This window comes from Xiphias gladius, chromosome 2 (genome assembly GCF_016859285.1).
Source record: "Xiphias gladius isolate SHS-SW01 ecotype Sanya breed wild chromosome 2, ASM1685928v1, whole genome shotgun sequence".
NCBI lineage: Eukaryota > Metazoa > Chordata > Actinopteri > Istiophoriformes > Xiphiidae > Xiphias > Xiphias gladius.
In genome coordinates, this window is record NC_053401.1 from 15894488 (window position 1) to 15915142 (window position 20655).

The 20655-nt window shown below is 38.2% G+C and overlaps 1 protein-coding gene across 7 annotated transcripts in view; it reads left to right on the top strand.

Annotated features, from left to right (window-relative positions):
* Positions 1 to 20655, top strand: part of LOC120803323 (synapsin-3-like) — a 114659-nt gene that overhangs the window by 1790 nt on the left and 92214 nt on the right. For all 7 annotated transcript variants that reach the window (XR_005709322.1, XR_005709321.1, XR_005709323.1 and 4 more), the window contains exons 2-3: positions 6192 to 6622; positions 16209 to 16266. Coding sequence is in view for 2 of the 7 variants with exons in the window: in XM_040151704.1 (XP_040007638.1) it covers positions 6252 to 6622; positions 16209 to 16266 (429 nt within the window). In the remaining 5 variants the exon portion in view is untranslated. The remainder of the gene's footprint in view (positions 1 to 6191; positions 6623 to 16208; positions 16267 to 20655) is intronic.

The window sequence follows — 20655 nt, forward strand, 5'->3', positions numbered from 1 at the left end:
GGAACAGTGTATGACATATAACAGTAGTCAGTAGCATGTACCATTTTGCAATATACAGCAAAAGATTTTGTATGTCTATGCATTCATGGTATTGTATGTGCTGCAGCTGGAGATCACAGGACATGCTGTTACTTAGACTGAAGTGGCATCCTGTAACAGCTGTGGTATTATTTATATAACAGGCAGTGTCAAGTAATAGAAACTAAAGTGGACAAGATACAGAAATAGTATGCTAAAAATCTAACAGTTTGGCTGATATTCATATTTGTAAGAGTACTTTAAGAGTACTTTACAGATATTCATTGATAAACTAGCCGGAGGCTAATTGTAGTTTTAGTATCATTAGCACTTCTCGAAGGAAGAAATAATCAAACTGCTTTAGTTAAACCTTGGTAGGTGGAGTCAAATAATGTGAACAATGTTAGTGGCTCTGTGAGGCTGTCAAAATGTTAATCTCAGCATGCTTACGTCATGATATTTATTAGGTATAATGTTTGCGTCGTTCATCATCTTAGATGTTCATCGTAGTTTATTCATAAATGCAAACATGCTAGTCTTTGTGAATTACCTAAGGCATATCAAAATCTCATTACTTCTGCAAGTATTTTGTCATAAACCACAATTACGGTAGACCAAACCAAAATCAGTAGGTTTCATTTTCTGGGGACCATGAATATTGGCACAAAATGTCATGGCAATCCATACAGTTGTTAAATGGAACTGGAAGTGCAGGTTAATAGTTGTTAATCGTAGTTAATAATTGACATGTTTCAGTCTGTACCGAAATGGACATACTGACATTGTCATCCCTTGAGCTGCTACCAAGGCTAAAAGCTAGTGAGGACAAAATTTAAAAAAGTACACTAAAAAGTACACTAAAAATGTACATCAAATCATTCTGCTCATAGTCATATTTAGAAAAATAAGCTTAGAGTCAGTGATAAACTAACCAGAGGGCGTTTTAGCTTCACAAACATTGCTTAAAGGTTTAAAAAAAACTACGTAGGTCGCCAAAAACAGTAGGACTCGTCCTCTGGGGGTCACAAATATCCACAGCAAATTTCACGGAAAAAAACTTGCTTTTGAGATACCATTACGGACCACAATATTGGCCAAAGAAAAATTTTAAGACTCATGGTGGCACTAGACGAATGGACCTATACACCAAAATCCAGAAGAATAATCGTCTGAGGACCATGAATATTTGTATCAAATGTCATTCCAATCTGGTCAATAGTTGTCGAGATATCTTGCTCCGGAAATGGAAGTGTTGGACATATGGACAAATAGGTAGCCAGAATGACTGACTAACATCGATGATAAAATATACAGTTGATGATAAGCATGACACTCCTTGATACTCCATAATAAAAACCGTCACAATCATCTAGCTACCAGTGAGTCCCACATATTTATTTATAATCCCCCAGAATGCCTTAGGGCAGGTTAAATGCCATCTCCCATCCCAGCAAAAGATCTTTACTGTATGGTCTCCCACCTTTCTTCAATTTTGTTTTGACTTGAGCTCAGTGACCCTTTGCTCTAACTGGTTACACCCCCACCCCCTCAGCTCAGACTGTCATGAATAATAAAAGCCATGTTCGAATCCTCCTGCACACCAGGGAGACTCTCACTGATCCCTTCAAACTTGTTGTAGTTTGTCACTTCTGGACAATGACTGTGTGTGTTAGTGACTTGATGTGGGGTGTGAGTAGGGCTCTTGAAAGAGCCTGGGAAAGGATGCTAAAGGCAGTTATCATTTTAGAATAACATTTATGCTAATATACAGTTAATTAAATACTAAACATGACATAGTAAATGATAATAAATAGTGAACATAATGTGATATAAGGTTTAGTAAGGTAGATAGGTTAGATACGGGAGTACCAAAGTTGTTTCATGTTCCCCTCAGGATAATTTTTATGTGTGCATCAAATTTCATGACAGTCCATCAATCAGTTGTTGAGACACTTCACTCAAAGCCACTGATTTTGTATTGATCAACCAATGAATGAATTGACTGTTCATTCAGTTCTAAGCTCCACATATGAAAATCATGCATTTTGTTGCTGAGTTTCTGTTTTCTGTCTTATCTTCTTCCTGCCACTCCTCCACATTTTACCACATTGATTTATATGCAGTAGTCTACCACAGTTCGACTATGGGCATCCCTGCTCCTCACTACCAATTCCTCACACTTCCAAAAATAAATACACATGAACTAAAACTTTATTCAAGATATGAGATAGTATTTACAAGGGGTGGTACTTGAACGTTATTGAAAAATGCTTCTTTCAAAATTACAGTCAGACATAATCCTCAAGTATGCCTCACATCATATAGGAAATCAGCATCTGGTGTATTCACTGAACATTTGACAATACACATCAGATATTATTACATAATTTGGATATGTAAGGTGGGAAACAGGAATGCCACATTGTCAAAGAAGATGAAATGACACTACTGCATTTCTTTCACAAATTATTTGACAATTCTACCAGGTTTTGATGTGTAAATTCACATTCATATTCAGAATATGTGATAGATTTAACAGATTCATAATGAGGATTAGAAAAATGAAAGAGTCCAGCAGGAACAAGATAATATCTCCCTTGTGTTCTGTCTTCATCTATTACAAGATTTTTAAATTTAGAACACAATCCAACACACACTGTACATCAGCAGGGGTCCCAGAATGTGGTGTGACATTATCCTGGTCTTTCTTATCACTATTGAGCAAATCTTATGATTACTCCTGAGCCAAAGTCCTTTTTGCTGTTACAGTTCATGGACTTCTCTAATAGTTCCTTTACACACAGCTTACTGCACTATACCACTCATCAGCTTTCAATTATAGGTTACTATGTGAGTGGAGTGCAGTCTGGAAATATTGAGTGTCAAATATGATTTAACATAACAGCCACAACCTTTCTATTAATTTTTTATAGTGAGTCCCAACAAGTTGTTTAAAATAGACCAAAAATGATTAAGTATTATTAAAAGATCATAGATATGTGAATAACTATGATCTTTTTATTACTTACTATTACTTTTTTATAGTGAGTCCCAACAAGTTGTTTAAAATAGACCAAAAATGATTAAGTATTATTAAAAGATCATAGATATGTGAATAACCCAAGGTGTTCTTTTCAACCTATTGCTGTGTACTCGCTCTTTCTTAATAAACTCCTATCACTAATGTTTGCCACCAGGTCAGCAGTAACAAAGCATGGGGTTCCTGTGGTTTCCTCCCACTGTGGATATACTGCAGAGAGAACTGAGAGATAAACCCTTTAAGGATTTAATAGCTTCAGATGTGCTTAGGCACAGAGAGAAAGCAGCTTATAGGCTATAGAGAAATTGGGGAATGTACCAGTGGTGTAAAGGTAGTGATTTTCAGCAGACAGCTCATTATCTGCCGAATAGGATCATCGTTACAAAGAGGGCTAAACTGAAAATCAGTGTCCCCTGTTACTGTAATTGCCACTGTTTTTTGTTTGTTGTTTATTCTTTCTGTTTTCTAGCAATTTTCTATAATTAGACTTAAGCACTGCTCATTTGTTCTATAAGAGCTTTGTGGTAGTTGTTACATAAGCATAACTCCCAGCGGGAAGCCCCTTCACTCAGTAGCCTCTTTTAAACAGAGATCCCACTATATGTTAAGAAGACCCCTCATTATGCTGACTTTGCACTGAACCAAACACAGCCAGCATACTGCTGCCCCAGTGTGTGATTTTAGATAGCATGTTGGCATTCGGATTCAGAGGCGTGACGTGTAACACAACAGCGTTGCCATCTGTCCTGCCATGCTGGCTGTCACTGTTACACAGATGTCGATCCAGCTCTGTAACTACCTCTGCTGCTGGCTTATTGCTGGAACAACCTTGCCCCCTCATTCTGTATTTGTGCCTTTTATACAGAAAGGAGAGGCAGAATAAAGTGATGCCACATATTTGTGACCTATTTTTAAAGCTGCAATAATCCATTTTTTTTCATGTATATAGGCAACAGTTTGCCAACATGTTAACCACAACAACTTTATAAGGTGATGATATGCCAATGTTGTGTTTACAGCTTGTTCTGCTTCTCCAAAGTGCTCACAATACTGCTTTAAAGATTTATATCCTCAATAGGAATGAGCGGTTTGGGGCTACGTCTCCCACAGACAGGGTGGGGAGGTTGGGAAGTATTGAGAGATTAACCAACGCATTGTTGGTTTTGCTCCCTTTTAAGGTTTTGGAGACAATAACAAACCTTATTTTTTAAGACTGTTGAACTTAGCCTCTCAAGTCATACAAATGGAGCAAATAAAAAAAAAAAGGGGGGTTGAAAAATCAAAACTGAGCATGCCAAATGGTATAGTGACATCTAAAAGATGTTGCAGTTACCTATGAATGATAGTGAGCTGGGATTTGAGGTACTCTGTTCAGGATTCAGTGGACTACAGAATTCATTCCTGCTCCATGGCCTCTGTCATATAGCGAAGGACCTCTGATTTTCTTCAGGAGGAAGGCAAGAAAAAGAAGAACTCCCCTTTTGGGAAATGGTGCAATACTTTACAAAGAAATGTTATTACACTACTGCTAGAACAGCTATGATTAGTAATGCTACTAACAAGAATAATACTATACAGCCTCTATGGGGCTCAGGTGTCAGGTCCACAGATCCAGCAGAGTTCAGTTTCTTGCACACAGATGATCAGACAGAAGCTACAACTCTCACTTCATACAAAGACTTCATACAAAGAAATCACCTGGTCGTGATCATCTGACTACATTAACTTGTCAAACATGAAACATTTGCCCTACATCCTTTTCCTCCTGCTGAGGGGCTTGTTAGACCCTCCTCCCCCTTTAACTACAAAAACACTGCCAAAAACACAACGCACATCTACCTGAGATGTGATGCCTCTATAGGAAAATGCACTTTCATCTCATCCAAACTCCATTTACTATGAAAACAGCCCAGTTTAAATCAGGTTTAAGTGTTTCTATTCCCCATGTGAATCACTGTTCCAACTTTGTATCATCACTGCTGTGTCACTGAATTATTTGCCAGTGGTTTCTGTCCCACCCTGCCTGTGTAACTTAATCTTATGCAAATAAGGTTTAGCTGATTCATAGCTGTTATACAAAACACCTTAGTACACCATTTCATTATAACAGTATATCAGCTTTTGTTTGGCACTTGCTTCTGAATGTTTTCCAGATTTCACTCTTTTCACCTCAGATCCAATATTTGCTAATTAGTGTGAACATCAGGACTTGTAAAGGCATCACATTTTTAACAGTTTCCATTTATTGTTATAATATGTCAATTTTATTTCACTCACTTTAGGAACTGTCTAAAATCTACAATCAAACGTTTTGAGAGCGTTATCTTCCCATGCATTCATTGATTTATTGGCCACTTGGGGGCATCACAAAAAGCTGTGACCACAGCACTGACATACACCACTATCTCTAGATAGATAGATAGATATAATTAATACATACACACCATTCAGCCACAACATTAAAACCGATTACTGACTGTTGTGGCTGATCAGTGTATAAGGTGATAAGGTGATAATCTTTTAAAGTTGACTGGTAGCAAACCAGCAAACAGTTGTCTATTAACACATACAGCAACTAAAAAGCAACATTAGCATATACTTGGAGTCATGTTTTGGTCCACCTAACGAATGTAAGTTCAATATTCATGCTCTTTTTAGCTCTGTTTTGGTTTCCATCGACTCCTGAGAGAAATATCTGGATCTTTAGCTGCTACAGTATATGCTCCACTATATTCATCACCTAGTTGCTAACTTTATGTGACTGCTTTTAAGAACCTTTTTGTTTTTGCTTAAAACAAGCTGCCTGCTGTGGCTGGAAACAGGGTTAATGAGAACAGTAAAACTGAATCGAAATATTAAAGTTGCAGGATGTAAAACCAAAACACATAGCTGACAGACACTAAAATGCTCCTTAGAGCTGAGAGGAACTGCAGGGATTGAGTGATATTTCTCTGTGGGTTTTTGTCACCACTAGCGACACCTTTCACTTTTTTTTTTTTAAATATAAAATATTGATGAGTGCATCTTTAATATGACATATTTTACATTATAACAGAATGTTGGGGTGAGATAAATAATCAGAGATGAACAGATTGTGAACAGATCCATATGCCTTCCCTCGTCTCCTGTGCAGGATTTCAGGCGTTCCTCCCCCTCACCTCCTCAAGCCTGACAGACCCAAAAGCCCATCACCATGAACTACCTTCGTCGCCGCCTATCAGACAGTAGCTTTGTGGCCAACCTCCCCAATGGCTACATGATGGATCTGCAGAGGCCAACCCCTCCAGGTTCGTCCACCTCCTCGCCCACCTCCCCGGCCACAGAGAGGCGTCAGCCCCCGAGCATCCCGAGCCAGACCCGGGGCTCGGGCTCAGGGAGCTTCCTTAGCTCCTTCTCCAGCGTTGTGAAGAGTGCTCAGATGGCCCAGAATGTTGCCGCTGCTGCACATGGTAAATCAGTGGCAACATCAGCTGAGGGTGCCTCTGCAGGAAGCAGTCAGCTTGCCAAGCCTCTCATATGTAAGCCCAAGATTCTCATGGTGATTGATGATCAGCACACAGACTGGTGAGTGGAAGTTTCATGGTGTTAGCATGGGTGTTGGTGGATAATTGAGCAAAAAATAGTACTTGCATGCTTTGCTGCATGTTTTCTAAGCTCTGCTGCTCATGTCTACAAAGTAAATCACTTAAATTCAATTCCATGAGCTGAATGATGTAGAATTTGTTTCACTCCATTCCTTGATCAACAGATAAAGAAACAAACTGTGAACTATTTATATATGTCCCCGTGCCAAAATTGTTCCAGTTCATTGAAAGTTTACCTCCCTATAAAATTTCCACAATGGATCACAAAAACCAGTGAGCATCTTAGCTCACTTGCTATCTTCACTGACTGGAAGAGAGGTCTCTACAGTTTTGCTACATGAAGCAGTGTAGTATCTGGAAAATAAAAGATGACAGTTCGACCTTTGTTTCCAAAAGGTAAGTACGTTTAAACGGAATGAATACTTATCTCCAGGCTTTCCTTAGATGAACCTGTGTGGAAAATAGATATTGGTAGGTATTGGTATTGTAAATGACACACTTGTTGTGTAATCTTTAATGTTTCAAAATTATGTTATTCATATCTGCAGTATATGTACAGTACATGCAATATCTGACTAACATGCTGCTTTTCATGTGATTAAAGCAATAGTATGAAATTTTGGGAAATACACTTATTTTCTTTTTTTCTGAGAATTAGATGAGAAGATTGATACCACTTTCATGTCTGTCTATTAAGTATGCAGCTAAAGCCAGGAGAACGTTAGTCATTAGCTTAGCTTAGTGTAAAGACTAGAAGCAAGGGGAAACAGCTACTTTGGCTCTGCCTAAAGTTAAAAAATATGCCTACCAACACTTTTAAATATCCCTATAATAGGCATTATAAGCCTTGTGTGCTTAATTCATACACAAAAAAAATTACAATTTGTGATTTTACGGGGAGTTACGTGCTGGAACTTTCTTGATGAGATGCTGCATACACCTAAACAGAAATGCGAGGCAGAAGGATAAACTTTTTACTTGTCAAGAAATACTTCAGTTACAGCAGTTACTCCCCCTTTAGCTCAGGACAGAGCCAGTTTAGCTCATTCCCCATTTACAGTCTTTATTCTGAGCTAGGCTAACTGTCTATACTTAGTACACAGATATCAGAGCGATATCAATCCTCTCATCTGATTTGTTTTTTTAGCCCCAGCTAGATCAGAAACATTCAATAGATTGTTTATGATAGACTTGTACACCCTTGCTTTAGTGGGCTCATACCATGGTTTTCTGTGCTGGAATAAAAATTGTCATGGTAACAAGAGGAAGGTCCTTTGCTTTGGAGATGACTGAAAAATAAATGAGCTTTAATGAGAAGAGATGGGTTTATCTTTCACCCACAGCACATATATGCATGTGAGATGCCGATATCAGCTGCCTTTTGTTTCAGTTGAATTGATTTCCAGAGCTGCTGCAGTTAAGACATAGCAGCCAGTTTATCATGTTTGTCTCACTGAATCAATAAACCACTTCTCCATTTCATGAATTTTTATTCTGTTGCTTGACGTTTGCTGGTAAATCGACATCAGTGAGGCTATTATTAGCTATTTTCAGTCCTTTGAATTTATCTACAGAATAAGCGGGGTCATTATGTACTGAAGATTAGGCTTAGTCATAATTTTATAGACCTTGGCCAGATCAGGCCAAAAGCACCAAAATTGCGCACAAGAGGGCCCGTTCCTCCTCACATCCTGGTGTTAATGACATGAGTCGTCAGGGGATCATCTGCCCTCTGAGGCATCCAGGCCAATTCACACTCTCTGAGGGACCATTCTCACTCTTGAGAGAACAGCGAGGGTTGTTATTCAACTAAACAAATTCAGTTAATAATATAAAAAGATACTAATGGAGGCTTTGACAAGTTGTCAGTTTCTTTTTTAGTGAATTAACTAGTGGGAAAGTAATTTATGTGAAGAACCCTGTTTATGCACAGTTTCAGCAGCAACACCTGTACAATACAGTTAAGTAATATTGCCTCTGTACACCAGCACAATGGGTTTTGAAATAAAGCCATCGAGATGTGACTTAAGTGTACACTTTCGGCTTTAATTCAAGGGGATAACGAAAAGATTGCATAAACCGTTTAGGAATTACAACAATTTTTATACACAGTCGCTCATTTTCAGAGGCTCAACAGTAAAAATAACTGTACATCAATCCTGTGCAACACTCCTGCAATAAATCCTACCTCTTTTTAATGTTCCGTTTATTTTCAGACTGTGACTAAGAGGTGCTGATTCAATTCTACGATCAATTCTGCAATCATAGTTTGTGGTGCTGTTGTATTGGATTGCAATTATATTGTAATGGATTAAAATTATGTACAACTATATATCCCTTATAGTTACTTCACGGAGTTTGTAACTATGAATCTGTTTTCACGTTTCTCTGTGCTCTCCTTAAATCTGAGTTTAAGACGTACACATACAAGCAGGATTTTGGGAAATCACAAAAGATATGTTTGTTTTGCAGTGAAGTGCCAGAGTTGCTATCAAGTTTTGAATGATTGTATAGGCCAAAAAAATACTGTGAACCTTTTTGGGTCTGTGGCACTGAAGCACACTTCAGTGCAGATGGTAATCCAGAGAATCTCACATTTTAGTTGTCATTGAACATAAAGCCTAGAAAAACAAATTTTTGAATTACATTTACATTTTAAAAATATACTTTGGGATGAAATTAGATTAGATTACATTGAATTGGATTTGACTTGTAAATCAGACTGTTCCATTTTTGTCCACTGAGTGGCACTGTAGTTCAGTTAAAGCTTCACAGAGAAATTCTTGTCAGCTCTCCTCATGCTTTATTTCTGTGTAGAATGAAGGTATTTGACCAGCAGATGGTGATGTCTGATAGCCTCTAAGGATTAAGCACTTGCAGTGTTTGGGTTTACAGATGTTCTGTAATCAGCGGCAGCTCTTCTCAGTCAACGCAGGATGTTAGCCACAAACACAGACCAAAGTACTCTACTTGACAATTAAATGATTTTTATAAAAGTGGATGTTAATCTCCATCCATCCACATTTTTAGGCTTGACCTTGAAGTGGAGTCATGCTGTTTGTCCATGTTAACGTAAATCTTCACAATGGAAGAGACCAATCAAAAACTAAAGAGTAAAATCCTAACTTAAATTGTACTAAGCACTTCATCCCTCCACCAGAGAAAGCTTCACTCACCAGCCTTTTTTTCTCATTATTTTGGTTTAATTTACCCCAGACCAACTTCGACTGTGTGACTTCTGGTACATCACCCTAAAGGTTTTCTGGAGTTCAAGGTCACATCTTTGCCATTTAAAAAATAAGCAGTTGCAGCTCGGATGAAATAATTAGCAATGGCACTGACATCAATATCCAATTCAAGGTTTCCCAATGCTAATTTAAACCTTAGATTATAGGTATTCAAACTGTGAGGAGGGTCTTCTCAAGGGGCACAGGAGAGTTGGAAGTAGGGTGCAAAGGTAGAGATGTGAAGCAAAGATACTGCGTTAGATGAAAGAGACAAGTGCGTGTCAGTTTTCTAAAAACAATTGGAAGTTATTTATTGTAACTTGGCTCGCTCATCAACACGATCAACAGTTGTATCAGCGGCAGTGGCTTTGACACAGTTCATGGAGGCAATTAAGGCACTGTAACCGATTTGCATCAAAAATTGCTCTTCTTGTCGGAGTCATAACTCGGTCAAATTTGAACAAACAGACATGATACATGTATTTGTAGATTTAGAGTGATGTACCCTTTCCAAGGATATCATTATTGCTGATATACATTACAAATAATGTCCACTAAATCGCTTAGAAATCAAAGAAAAAAAGATGCTACTTGTAACTCCAGAACTTGCCTGAGAAGCAACATTTTTAAGTTTTTCTTCAGTATCCAAGTAATCCAGTGTTAGTTTTTTGTACCTTCATGGGTAAATTGCCAAATTGCCAAAATATAAACAAATCTAGAGTTGTCTCGATTTTGTCTTTGGAGGCCTAAAGTGTTGGTCCTTGGAAAAAATTTTTTACAGTCTGTCAATTATATCATCCATATCCTGTATGTCTAAGGGATCTTCTAAAGCTTGGCTCAATGAGAGAGGGATGACTTTTAGGTTATCAGCGTTCTTTTTCGAATAAAATGAGAGGAAGATTTTAATATCTCTTTAAGGCAGTATAAAAGAAGCCTCCCAGTTAGATAATATATCTTTATTCTCTTTTGTTTCCACAGCCACTCTTTCTGTCATAGCTCATATGCAAGACATCATAGAGAAATATTAGCTTTTGAGATGCTACTGCAGTGATGTTGCTGCTGTTGGAGATAAGATAGCAAACACACTGAGGTCAAAACTAATAAATTTTATAAAATAAATACATTTTAAAAAGCTCAAAAGTCACTCTAAATGACAAGACCTTTCTCTGACAGTTAATTAGAGTGTAACAGAAAAGTTATTGAGTCTCAGAGGCCACTTTGAAAGGTGCAGGTAGAGTGTGAAAGCAGTAGCTGAAGAAGTTAATGCTCAACCCCCTGAGATATGTAGAACTTGTAAAAAAGGACAAAATATTTGGCTGCTGCTTTGACAACGTGTCTGTGTCATGGTGTTGTTGTTTTTCTGTCACAGCATTTGCTTTAAAGACAATCCAAAACCTGTTTTTGGGCAGCTGAGTCCTTTTACTGTTGTTGATCCAGGAACATTAGGAAATAGGTGTACTGTATGCTGCTTTGATGGTCAATCTCTTTGCGGGGTTGCTGAGAAGAAAAAATAGAGATAAATGTTTCAACCACACTTACCAAAGTTCTAATTTATTTTAGGGCCCTATAATGATTCCAGATGTAATCTTGTTTTTATTTTTTAAGACAGCATTTGTTCTGCGAGTCCTCCAGGATTAATTTTTTGAACACAACAGATGTGTTGTGTTTTTCATGCATTTCCATAAGTCAACATTGCTCTTATCCCATCTGCAGTCACTGGTTTAATTTAGGCCGCAGCAGCCAACAACAAAGTTTTATCTGGAGGAAAAACTGATAGATAGCTTCAGCCACAGCACAATGTTGCTTTGTTGTGTTGTGTTTAGAAACCTTTATGGATCCCTTTACCAACATAAACCTTTGTATGTCAATGTCAGTTTCATTAACCCTTTCTTGAATTTTTGCTATGATGTGGGACAGGTTACTCATCAGATTGTGCAGTCTTTCTGAATTGTTCCGAATCGAAGTTATGGTTAACATATCAAATTGAAAGAAAAAGGTGTCCGTCCATCCATCACTGCCTGCCTTGGTGTTGAATTTCCTCTTGGGCATTCCAGCAGAGAGGCTGAGTTCTCTGGGGAAACGGTACTCTGTACTGACAGGTTTGGCCTCCAGCAATGACTGATGAACAATAGCAGTACACAGCACTGAGGCAAAGGCTCAGAAAGCATCACTGTCACCACCAACAATCCTTGCTTTTCTGTCTCTGTCTCTCTGTCTTGTTTCTCCCTCTCAGGCTGGCATGTAAGATGTTTTGCCAAGAAAATGTCTGGCTGTTGCATTGCATTGTGATCTGAATTATATGAGCATCCGATTGCTCAATTTAGCCCTAGACTGGCAAAGTGTTTACTTCGTGTACGTTGCCAGTACGATGAGATCCTCTGCTTGCTCTGAGCCAAATGAAGAGGGTTTTAATTTCATGCTTTGTCTAAAGAAAAAGCAGGGAGCCCACACACTGCTGAACATCTCAAGAGGAAAGGAAGAAGGAAATCCTTCTGTGGCATTTATTAATCCATGTTTTGCCTCAGGAAAGGTGCAAAAGTTCATAAACTGAAAAGTGTAAACACCAGCAGTCCAACATTACAAAACACCAGATCTACAGTATTTACTTAAAGCTTACATAAAACATAAAGACAGTAATGTATGTAATCAGGACAATTAGGTCCCGTTATCTCTAGCCATGTCTTTTGACCAGATCGGAGTATCTGGAGATCCATAAACCATGACATCCCAGACATCTCTGGTCAGATTTTGCCGAAACTGAGACAGATGATGCGTTGTCACATCAGAATGTTGAAAAATCCATCCTGGCCTCTTAGTGGTCCTGTAATTTTAATGCCAACATTTTCAGCCTGTACCACTGCAGGAACATTGACAAAAACTGTGAGAGAGGGTATAGAGGCCTCAGTATGCTTAAAATTAAGTGCTTATTTGATTGTCTAACAGTCTAAAAACCCTTTTTCCAATGTTGGAATTGAAGCAGCAACTAGCTGGGTGAGTGGAAGAAATGAGAAACATCTTGTTTTTGGTTAAAATGTCAACTTCATTAAGTTTAGGAGGCATCCATTGTAACGGTTACAATAATAACCATGTCGTTAAGGTATAGAACAATTATTGTCACACTTAATAAAAAACAATGTCGACTGTTGGTAGGGAACAAGAAATGAATAGCGGTCCCCTGTATCTCCTCCACATCCTGCCCTCCCCTGACAGCTTCACTAACCAACCAGTTGACATGAACTCTCACTGGCTTACCCCCACAAACACTACAGGTTTTGTTTTTTTGAATGGTTATAACAAATTACAATTTGATCCAATGACAACACCATAAATTAAGTTTTGAATTTTAAGTTTAAAAGCTAATAATTCAAGTTAAGGTATCTCTAAATTTCTCTAAATTTCTCTAAATTTCGGTGCTGGCATTGGATCGTAATGAAATACACCATTTGGTCTGATAGATTAGAGCTACAGATAGGAGCAGGAGGGACAATTGGTTTTGTCTACACACCTGACTCATACACTTCCTATTAGTGGTACAAAAAAGAAAGAACATATTCGTATGGTTAAAAAAAGGAATTCAGCTGCATGATGTTTACATAGTGGGTGTGTGCACGACTGGGAGAAGGAAAGCCCAGACCCATTAGTGGAGCTGGATGTTCATGTTTGAACACATGTAAAGCACTTGTTCAAACCAGAGAGTTTGGTGGCCTGGAAATTAAACTGATCACTTTGAGTGACGACATGTTTTGCAATACCTTGAAACGCATACAAGTCATTTTAAGGCAGTGAGCCTGTGGGCCCTGCCTCATGCTCTATGGTGATGCTGGTGCAGGTTGACAGGCAGTATTGCCTGTCTAGTATGTAGGTCAGTCATGCTGAAGAATAACGGCTTCCAAAATTACAGAGAATGAGTCAACAAGGGATCCATTACTTTTAAGTTAAAGAGCTGGGGGATTTTAACTTCAAGATCCTCCTCAGTGACTGTAATGAATGTTAATGAACGGACCTTAAATGACACATGTAGGGGGATGAAAAACAAATGGGCAGACATGGGGAAGACAAGCAGAGGAGTAAAGATGCTTTGTTTGGTGAGAGGCTCTGAGAAAAAGGCCGCAAAAAGTGTTTTGGTGTGTGTAGGTCAAGAGGCACTTCTAAATTCCATACAGCCCGACCCAGTAACCAAAGGCCTGTCGCATGTACCCTAGATCCTAAACTACATACAGCTCCAGCCTTAAGCCCTCGACAGATTGTTAACTGTCCCACTCCGATGAGGGGTGAGAGTTCAAGTCCGAGACCTATTGAGCAATGAGACACAACATGGCTATAAACACAAAGCAATAAAATGGCTTTAAAATGTGTACTAGAGAACCTGAAATCCACAAGCCAACAGAGATCTCCATCTTTTAGTACTTATGTCATTGTAAAATCAACACATTATTCAAATAAGAGCAAGTATGTATATCTGCTAGTTGTAGAGTTTCCCCAAAATAAGACCTAATTTCCCATAAACCCTGTTGCTTGGTAAGGCTTGAGATTGTTTCCATCCACTTTTCACACCTTTTACTAAATTGTCTTTTAAAACTCTGAAAGCTCAGTTTGCACTGTTAGAACACCATGCTCTCTCTGTCTTTTGCCATAAAGCAGGAGTTCCCGATCCCCATGTGGGCTCGTACTAGGCCATGGAACATTTTTCCCAAGTCAGGGGTTAGATCCTCCAAAGTATGCATTTCTAGGCTGAATATGTCATAATGGAATAGAAAGGTCTCCTGTTTCAAAGGCTCCTCTAAGAACATTCAAAATTTATCTTAATTTTGCGTAAATTTCAAAGACACCCAGGATCCTGTAATCCACTGTGCACTGGTCAGTTGTGTATGGGGTGTTCACATGATCCTTGTCAGTCATAAAGTCAGAAAACTCAACTGTTTGTTCCTGTTAACAAACAGATAAATGTAAGGATGTTACGAGAATTTGTGATGATATTCAGACTCTGCCATCAGCAAATACCAGCACCAACAGGACTGTTCTTAGTCTCGCTAGCAGCATGGCTCTAGGAATGATGGTGTCAGTTGGTCGGTCCACCACTTATGTCCAGACTGAAACTTCTCAACTATTGGATGGATTGTCGTGAAATTTAGTTGAGATATTCATCGGCCCACCAGCATAAACTGTAATAACTTTTGTCTTCACGTAACCTTTACTTTAGTGCAAGTTAGTGTTCAGGTCAGATTTTTAATTTGTCCAACACTTTGGTTAAGACCTGTAAAACTAAAATGTGGTTATTGCTAATCTAAAATGAAACAATGTCAACTTTCAAGTGTGGGTATACACAGTCCAGCTTTAAATAGCACAGTGAATCTACATACTGTATGTCTCTTGGTCTATCTAAATATTGCAGGTCTGATGGTTAGAGAGATAACTCTTCCAGTAACTACGAGTTCTCAGGTTCAGACACTGGTACAAAGAAGTGTACCAGCGCTAAAAAAGTATTTTTTCCCCACCATTTTTGATTGTCACATACCTCTTAAACTTCAGAGCAGTGTGACAGATCAGTGTAACTAGAATGGATGATGTGTTTTCCGAGTACCAGCTAAATATAGCCACCAATGAACATTCATGTGACTTATTAATGCAAATAAATATTCACAACCTTGCTGTTGCCGTATACTGTATATGGGTGTGGAGTTTGTGTGAAAATCTAAAACAAAACTTTGACACTTGTTACTTTTAGAACATCCATTAAAAAACCGTTACAAAATCCCCAAACTGCTTTGTGTCATTCGGTGTTATAAAATTATGATCATTAAGACAGCTTTAGTTTCACCTTGACCACAAACTACTGTCACACATGCCAGGATAAAATAAAAACAGAGGGACTATCCTTCAATCAGTGAGTTCTCTTTATTAAAAGCACTTTATTTCACAAGTTATTCTTTGCCAAGGGATTCTGTTTACTTAAAGCCCTGCAAGGTCAGATTCTGTAATCATGGAAAATATGAGTCATTATTTAGCCCGCTCACAAGGTATTTTGAAAGGTCTGATGAAATTTCAGCTCTCTTTGAATCAAATAAACAAAACGGTATTTTAAGGTTGTTTTGAATGTTAGAAGTGTTTGCAGCACATGGTGCAGGGGAGGAATCCACAAGTTGAACTACACACGTGATCTAAAGAGAGGCAAATCAATCTGTGCAGTATAGCTGTTTATATTCTACAAACAGATTATTCTTTGAAACTTGTTTTCCAATGCCGTATGCGCAGGGCTCAACCTACAGAAAAGGCTCTTAATGTGTATGAAAAGCATATTTTTGGCAATTCCTTCACAGTTTGTCTCCTTTTCCCATTCAGGGCAAAGTATTTCAGAGGAAAGAAGCTGAATGGAGAGTACGAGATCCGGGTGGAGCAGGTACAGTAGATTTAACATAATTCTGTCAAATGAAATGCTTCAATGAATCATTTAAAAATGACAAAATTGCTTGTCTCTTTTAATATTCTGCCAGCCCTTAATTGATTATTGATGTGGATGAACTTCATTGGCACATAGCCAATGCACAGGCTACGTGCTACTGTACATGATTTAATGACAAACTCACAAAGTAATAATACACTACAAAATGTATCAGTAGAAAACAATAATTGCTGTTTCCTCTGCTGAGTGCAATATTTTCTATATTGGATAACCTCAGAGTGCATTATCACTCTTATGCCATGCCACTTAAAAAGTTTTTATATTGGTAAAATCTATCCCACTGGGATGAGTTTCCTTGTGAAATCCATTATGAACACCCTAAAAATAAAAGACTAGACTGTTTGGAATTTGAATTGTGGCCACCCTGACGTTTCATATCCAATAAGCTACTTTTTATATGGTCGTCCATTCCAGTTCCCTTTCTTTAAAGAAATAGTCTAATGTTTTGGGAAATATGCTCATTGACTTTCTTACCAAGAGTAAGAAGAGAAGATTGATACCACTCTAATCTTTGTGTTAAGTATGGAGATAATAGCCAAGAGGTGATTAGCTTAGCTTAGTATAAATACTCTATCACTCTTCTCATCTAACTTTCAGCAGGGAGAAGAAGCATATTTCCCCAAATGTTGAACTATTCTTTAAAGTAGCCTAATTTTAATTCAACTTAAGTGTTCCAATATTATAAACAGTATACACAGAAATAGTTTTTAAGTCTAGATATACAGTATTACCAGTGGGGAGATAACATCTAATTTATCTTTTATAACCTTTGGGTTATACATGTGCCACCCATTGTTGAGACTGGAGCTGTCTTTGAAATGGAGTGGTGGCTTTTTATGGGAGAAGGAAAAAGGGTCCACAATAAGCTGGACCAGTGATTTTGTCAACTCTCTACTGTTGTGGTCACATCCTCTTTCTAGGAGGGGTTTGGTCTGGAGTGAGTCAAGATTTTTCTGTAAGATGTTTTTTTTTTTTTTTTTTTAAATCTTGTGGTGTTACAGCTATTTAACACTGCCAGTTTTTATTCGGGTTCAAGAGGCCCCTGGAGTCGAAAGTGAGGGGGACCATACAAGTCCCCCAAAGCTCAGCTATAGGTCCCACTGACCTACTTGGATCTTGGTGGATCCTTCACTCTATCCCACAAGCCCTGCACACTGACAAAAACAAGTCAGTTGCTAATTGTCTTCCGCAGCCAGACTCTTCATAGGAAGTTTGTGCACCTCGCTGAGAGCCTTAAGACGATGGAAACCCAATCTTAATGTGAAAAGTTAGCGACATGCTGAGATGAACCCTTTTAGGGGATTAGAATAAAAGGAGGTCCTCTCGTTTTATTCTAATTGCACTTTCTCCTCCTCTCTTCAATCCCACTTTCTTGCTGGCTTTTAACATCTCCACACAGCAAAAATTTTAATGTTGTATTTACAATGGCCATAGAAATTAGTCATACACAGCACCAACATAAAAGTTACAGCAATCTTGTAGTTGTTCTTAGCTTCTATATTTTATGCTTTTTACATTGACCTACCTAAAATCTTAAATGTCTTTATGATTCAGTTCAAAACAGCACCCAAAGCTGTTTTATATGATTGTTTTTTAACCATACCATGATATCATATTGTGACTTTTTTCATCTTGTTTGGATGGAGATTGCACTTGGCCAACATATGCGAGCTGTTATCTGTCATCATGCTGTATAAGCTCTCTGAAGCAGTGCTCATAAGCCCCAAACCATCATAACTCTTGTCTGCAGTACTTGCTGCCATATAAGGTACCATTTGTAGACTCACCAAAGCATGTGATGCTGGAGTGTGGAAGCCTGATGCCAATCTGTAAAAAAGAGAGACAGCAGCTTTGCATCTCAGATGTGATATCTTCCCTGCCACCTCTACCTTCCTCAGCTACTGCCCCATAGCAAATTTGTGAGCCGATTGTTGTAGATAATCCCCTCTCATTTACATGACCCACTTTGAAATTACATTTGTCAGATGCCTGAGGTCCTGTGTTCAACAGGTAACTCTTTTTTCTCAGTAAACAGGTGCTTGTGGGAGTGCCGGTGGTGGTTCTTCGTGCTCCTATGGGACTAATAAAACAGGCTTGAAGCCACTGCTTTTTCACATTTGATAAAACATATTCAGTAGTAGTTATTGATGTTCTTAAGCACTCCTCACAGTTTGATCTATAACTGTATACCTTTTGCCATGAATGTGAAGAGATTTAATATGTAGTTACATCAGGTCAGTGCTCAGTATACAGTAAACAGTAATTCATGAGCCTGTGACTCACTTAAATCATGAGATCCAGAAGAATTATAATACTTAGCCATAGAAATTAGTCATACAGTTTCCTTTCCAATATGTAAATCCTCTCTTTCTTCACTTACTTTTACTTACTTACTTTACTTACTTTTATAATCCTGTTAAAATCCTAGTAAAAGTTTTAACAAGTTTTAATAGTCTACAGTGGAGTTTTATTCGGGCAAAGCTTTGGTTTGAGCTAAAAGCTAACATCAACATTCCAACATTCTCACAACAATGCTAACATGTTGATGTAAGGCTGGAAAGTTATAATATGTTAGTAGGAAAGACATTTTTTGACTTCAAGTTGCATTTGTATTCCGTCCTACTTTGATACCAGACAGTGATGAACTGAACATCAGAATTCCTAATACAAGCATAAGATCTGAAGCACTACCAGTACATTTTTAAGCAAAGCAGAAGGCCTGATGCATTTTGGTGGAGTAGTCTGGAGTTTCGATCAACTGCAGTCACTGACCACTTCTTTTCTTGCTGTGTGTTAGAAGAGGACATGAATACTTCTCTCATTTCTGTGCATTGAGTATGGAGCTACAGCCAAGTGGTGCTTATCTTAGCATAAACTATTATTTACTCATCCAGAAATAGCTACAGCACACATATTTGGGGACATAAGTATTTGGACAGTGACACAATTTTCATAATTTTGCTCCTGTGCACCACCACAATGAATTTAAAACAAAGCCACCAAGATGTGATTGAAGTGCAGACTTTCAGTTTTAATTCAAGGGGTTTAACAAAAATATTGCATGAACTGTTTATGAATTACGGCCATTTTTATACATAGTTCCGTATTCTCAGTGGCTCAAAAGTAATTGGACAAACTAACATAATTATAAATATAAAGATTATTATTAAAATTTGCATGAAAATCCTTTGCAGTCAATGATGGCCTGAAGTCTGGAACCCATGGACATCACCAGATTTCTCAGTTTTGTCTTTAAATGAAAAGCATGCTCATTTGGGTTGAGGTCAGGCGACTGACTTGGCCATTAAAGAATATTCCATTTCTTTGCCTTGAGAAGCTCTTGGGTTGCTTTCGCAATATGTTTTGGGTCATTATCCTTCTGTTCTGTGAAAAAAACATCATATCAGTAATGCAGCATTTGGCTGAATCTGAGCAGATTGTGTAGCCCTTTACACTTCAGAATTCAGCCTGCAACAGTCCTGGCTGAGATTGTCAGCAGCCCTAAATTTAAAGTACAGAATTTAGAATATCCTCAAGCATTAATGCAAATTAACCAATTTTGTATTATCAAAATATTTTTATAAATTGTCAAAGGTTACTGAAAAAAAGAAAAATACAAAACTTGTGTAATAGTGACATAATAATGACATAATAGTGGCATAAAAACATAAAATGTACCTAAGACACACTTATTGGCAACCTTCACTAATATTTAGTTGCAACAATGACAGCCTATAAATGTTTCTTGTAGCGGCTTCTTCAGGACTCTTGCTTCTGGAGCTAGAAGCAGGAGTCCTTTTTGCAACGGCAGATTTTAGCTCTATCCAAAGGTTTTCAATGGGATTTGGGTCAAGACACATTGTTGGCCAGTTTAAAACAGTCCATCTTTTCCTTTCAGCCATTCTTTTGTGCTGCTGAATGTGTGCTTTGGGTCGTTGTGCTGCTGAAAGACCCACAATCTTCACCTCAGACCTAGTTTTCTGACACAGGGTAACACATTTCTCTCTAAAAGCCTTGGTAATCTTCTGATTTCATCATTCCTTTGATACATTGAATGCGTCTAGTACCAGAGCCAGCAAAGCAGCTCCACAGCATGATAGAACCTCCCCCATGTTATACTGTAGGTAGGGTGTTCTTTCCCTTATAGGCTCCACTTCATTCCCTATAAACAAACTGAAGTTCTGCATTTCCAAAGAGCTCTACTTTGGTTTCATGTTTTATAGAACATTATCTCAGAAAGACTGTGGCATATCTATGAAAGTTTTTGCAAACATTAGTCTTGCCTTTTTGTGCTTTCTGTCAATAGTGGTGTCCTCATAGGCCCTC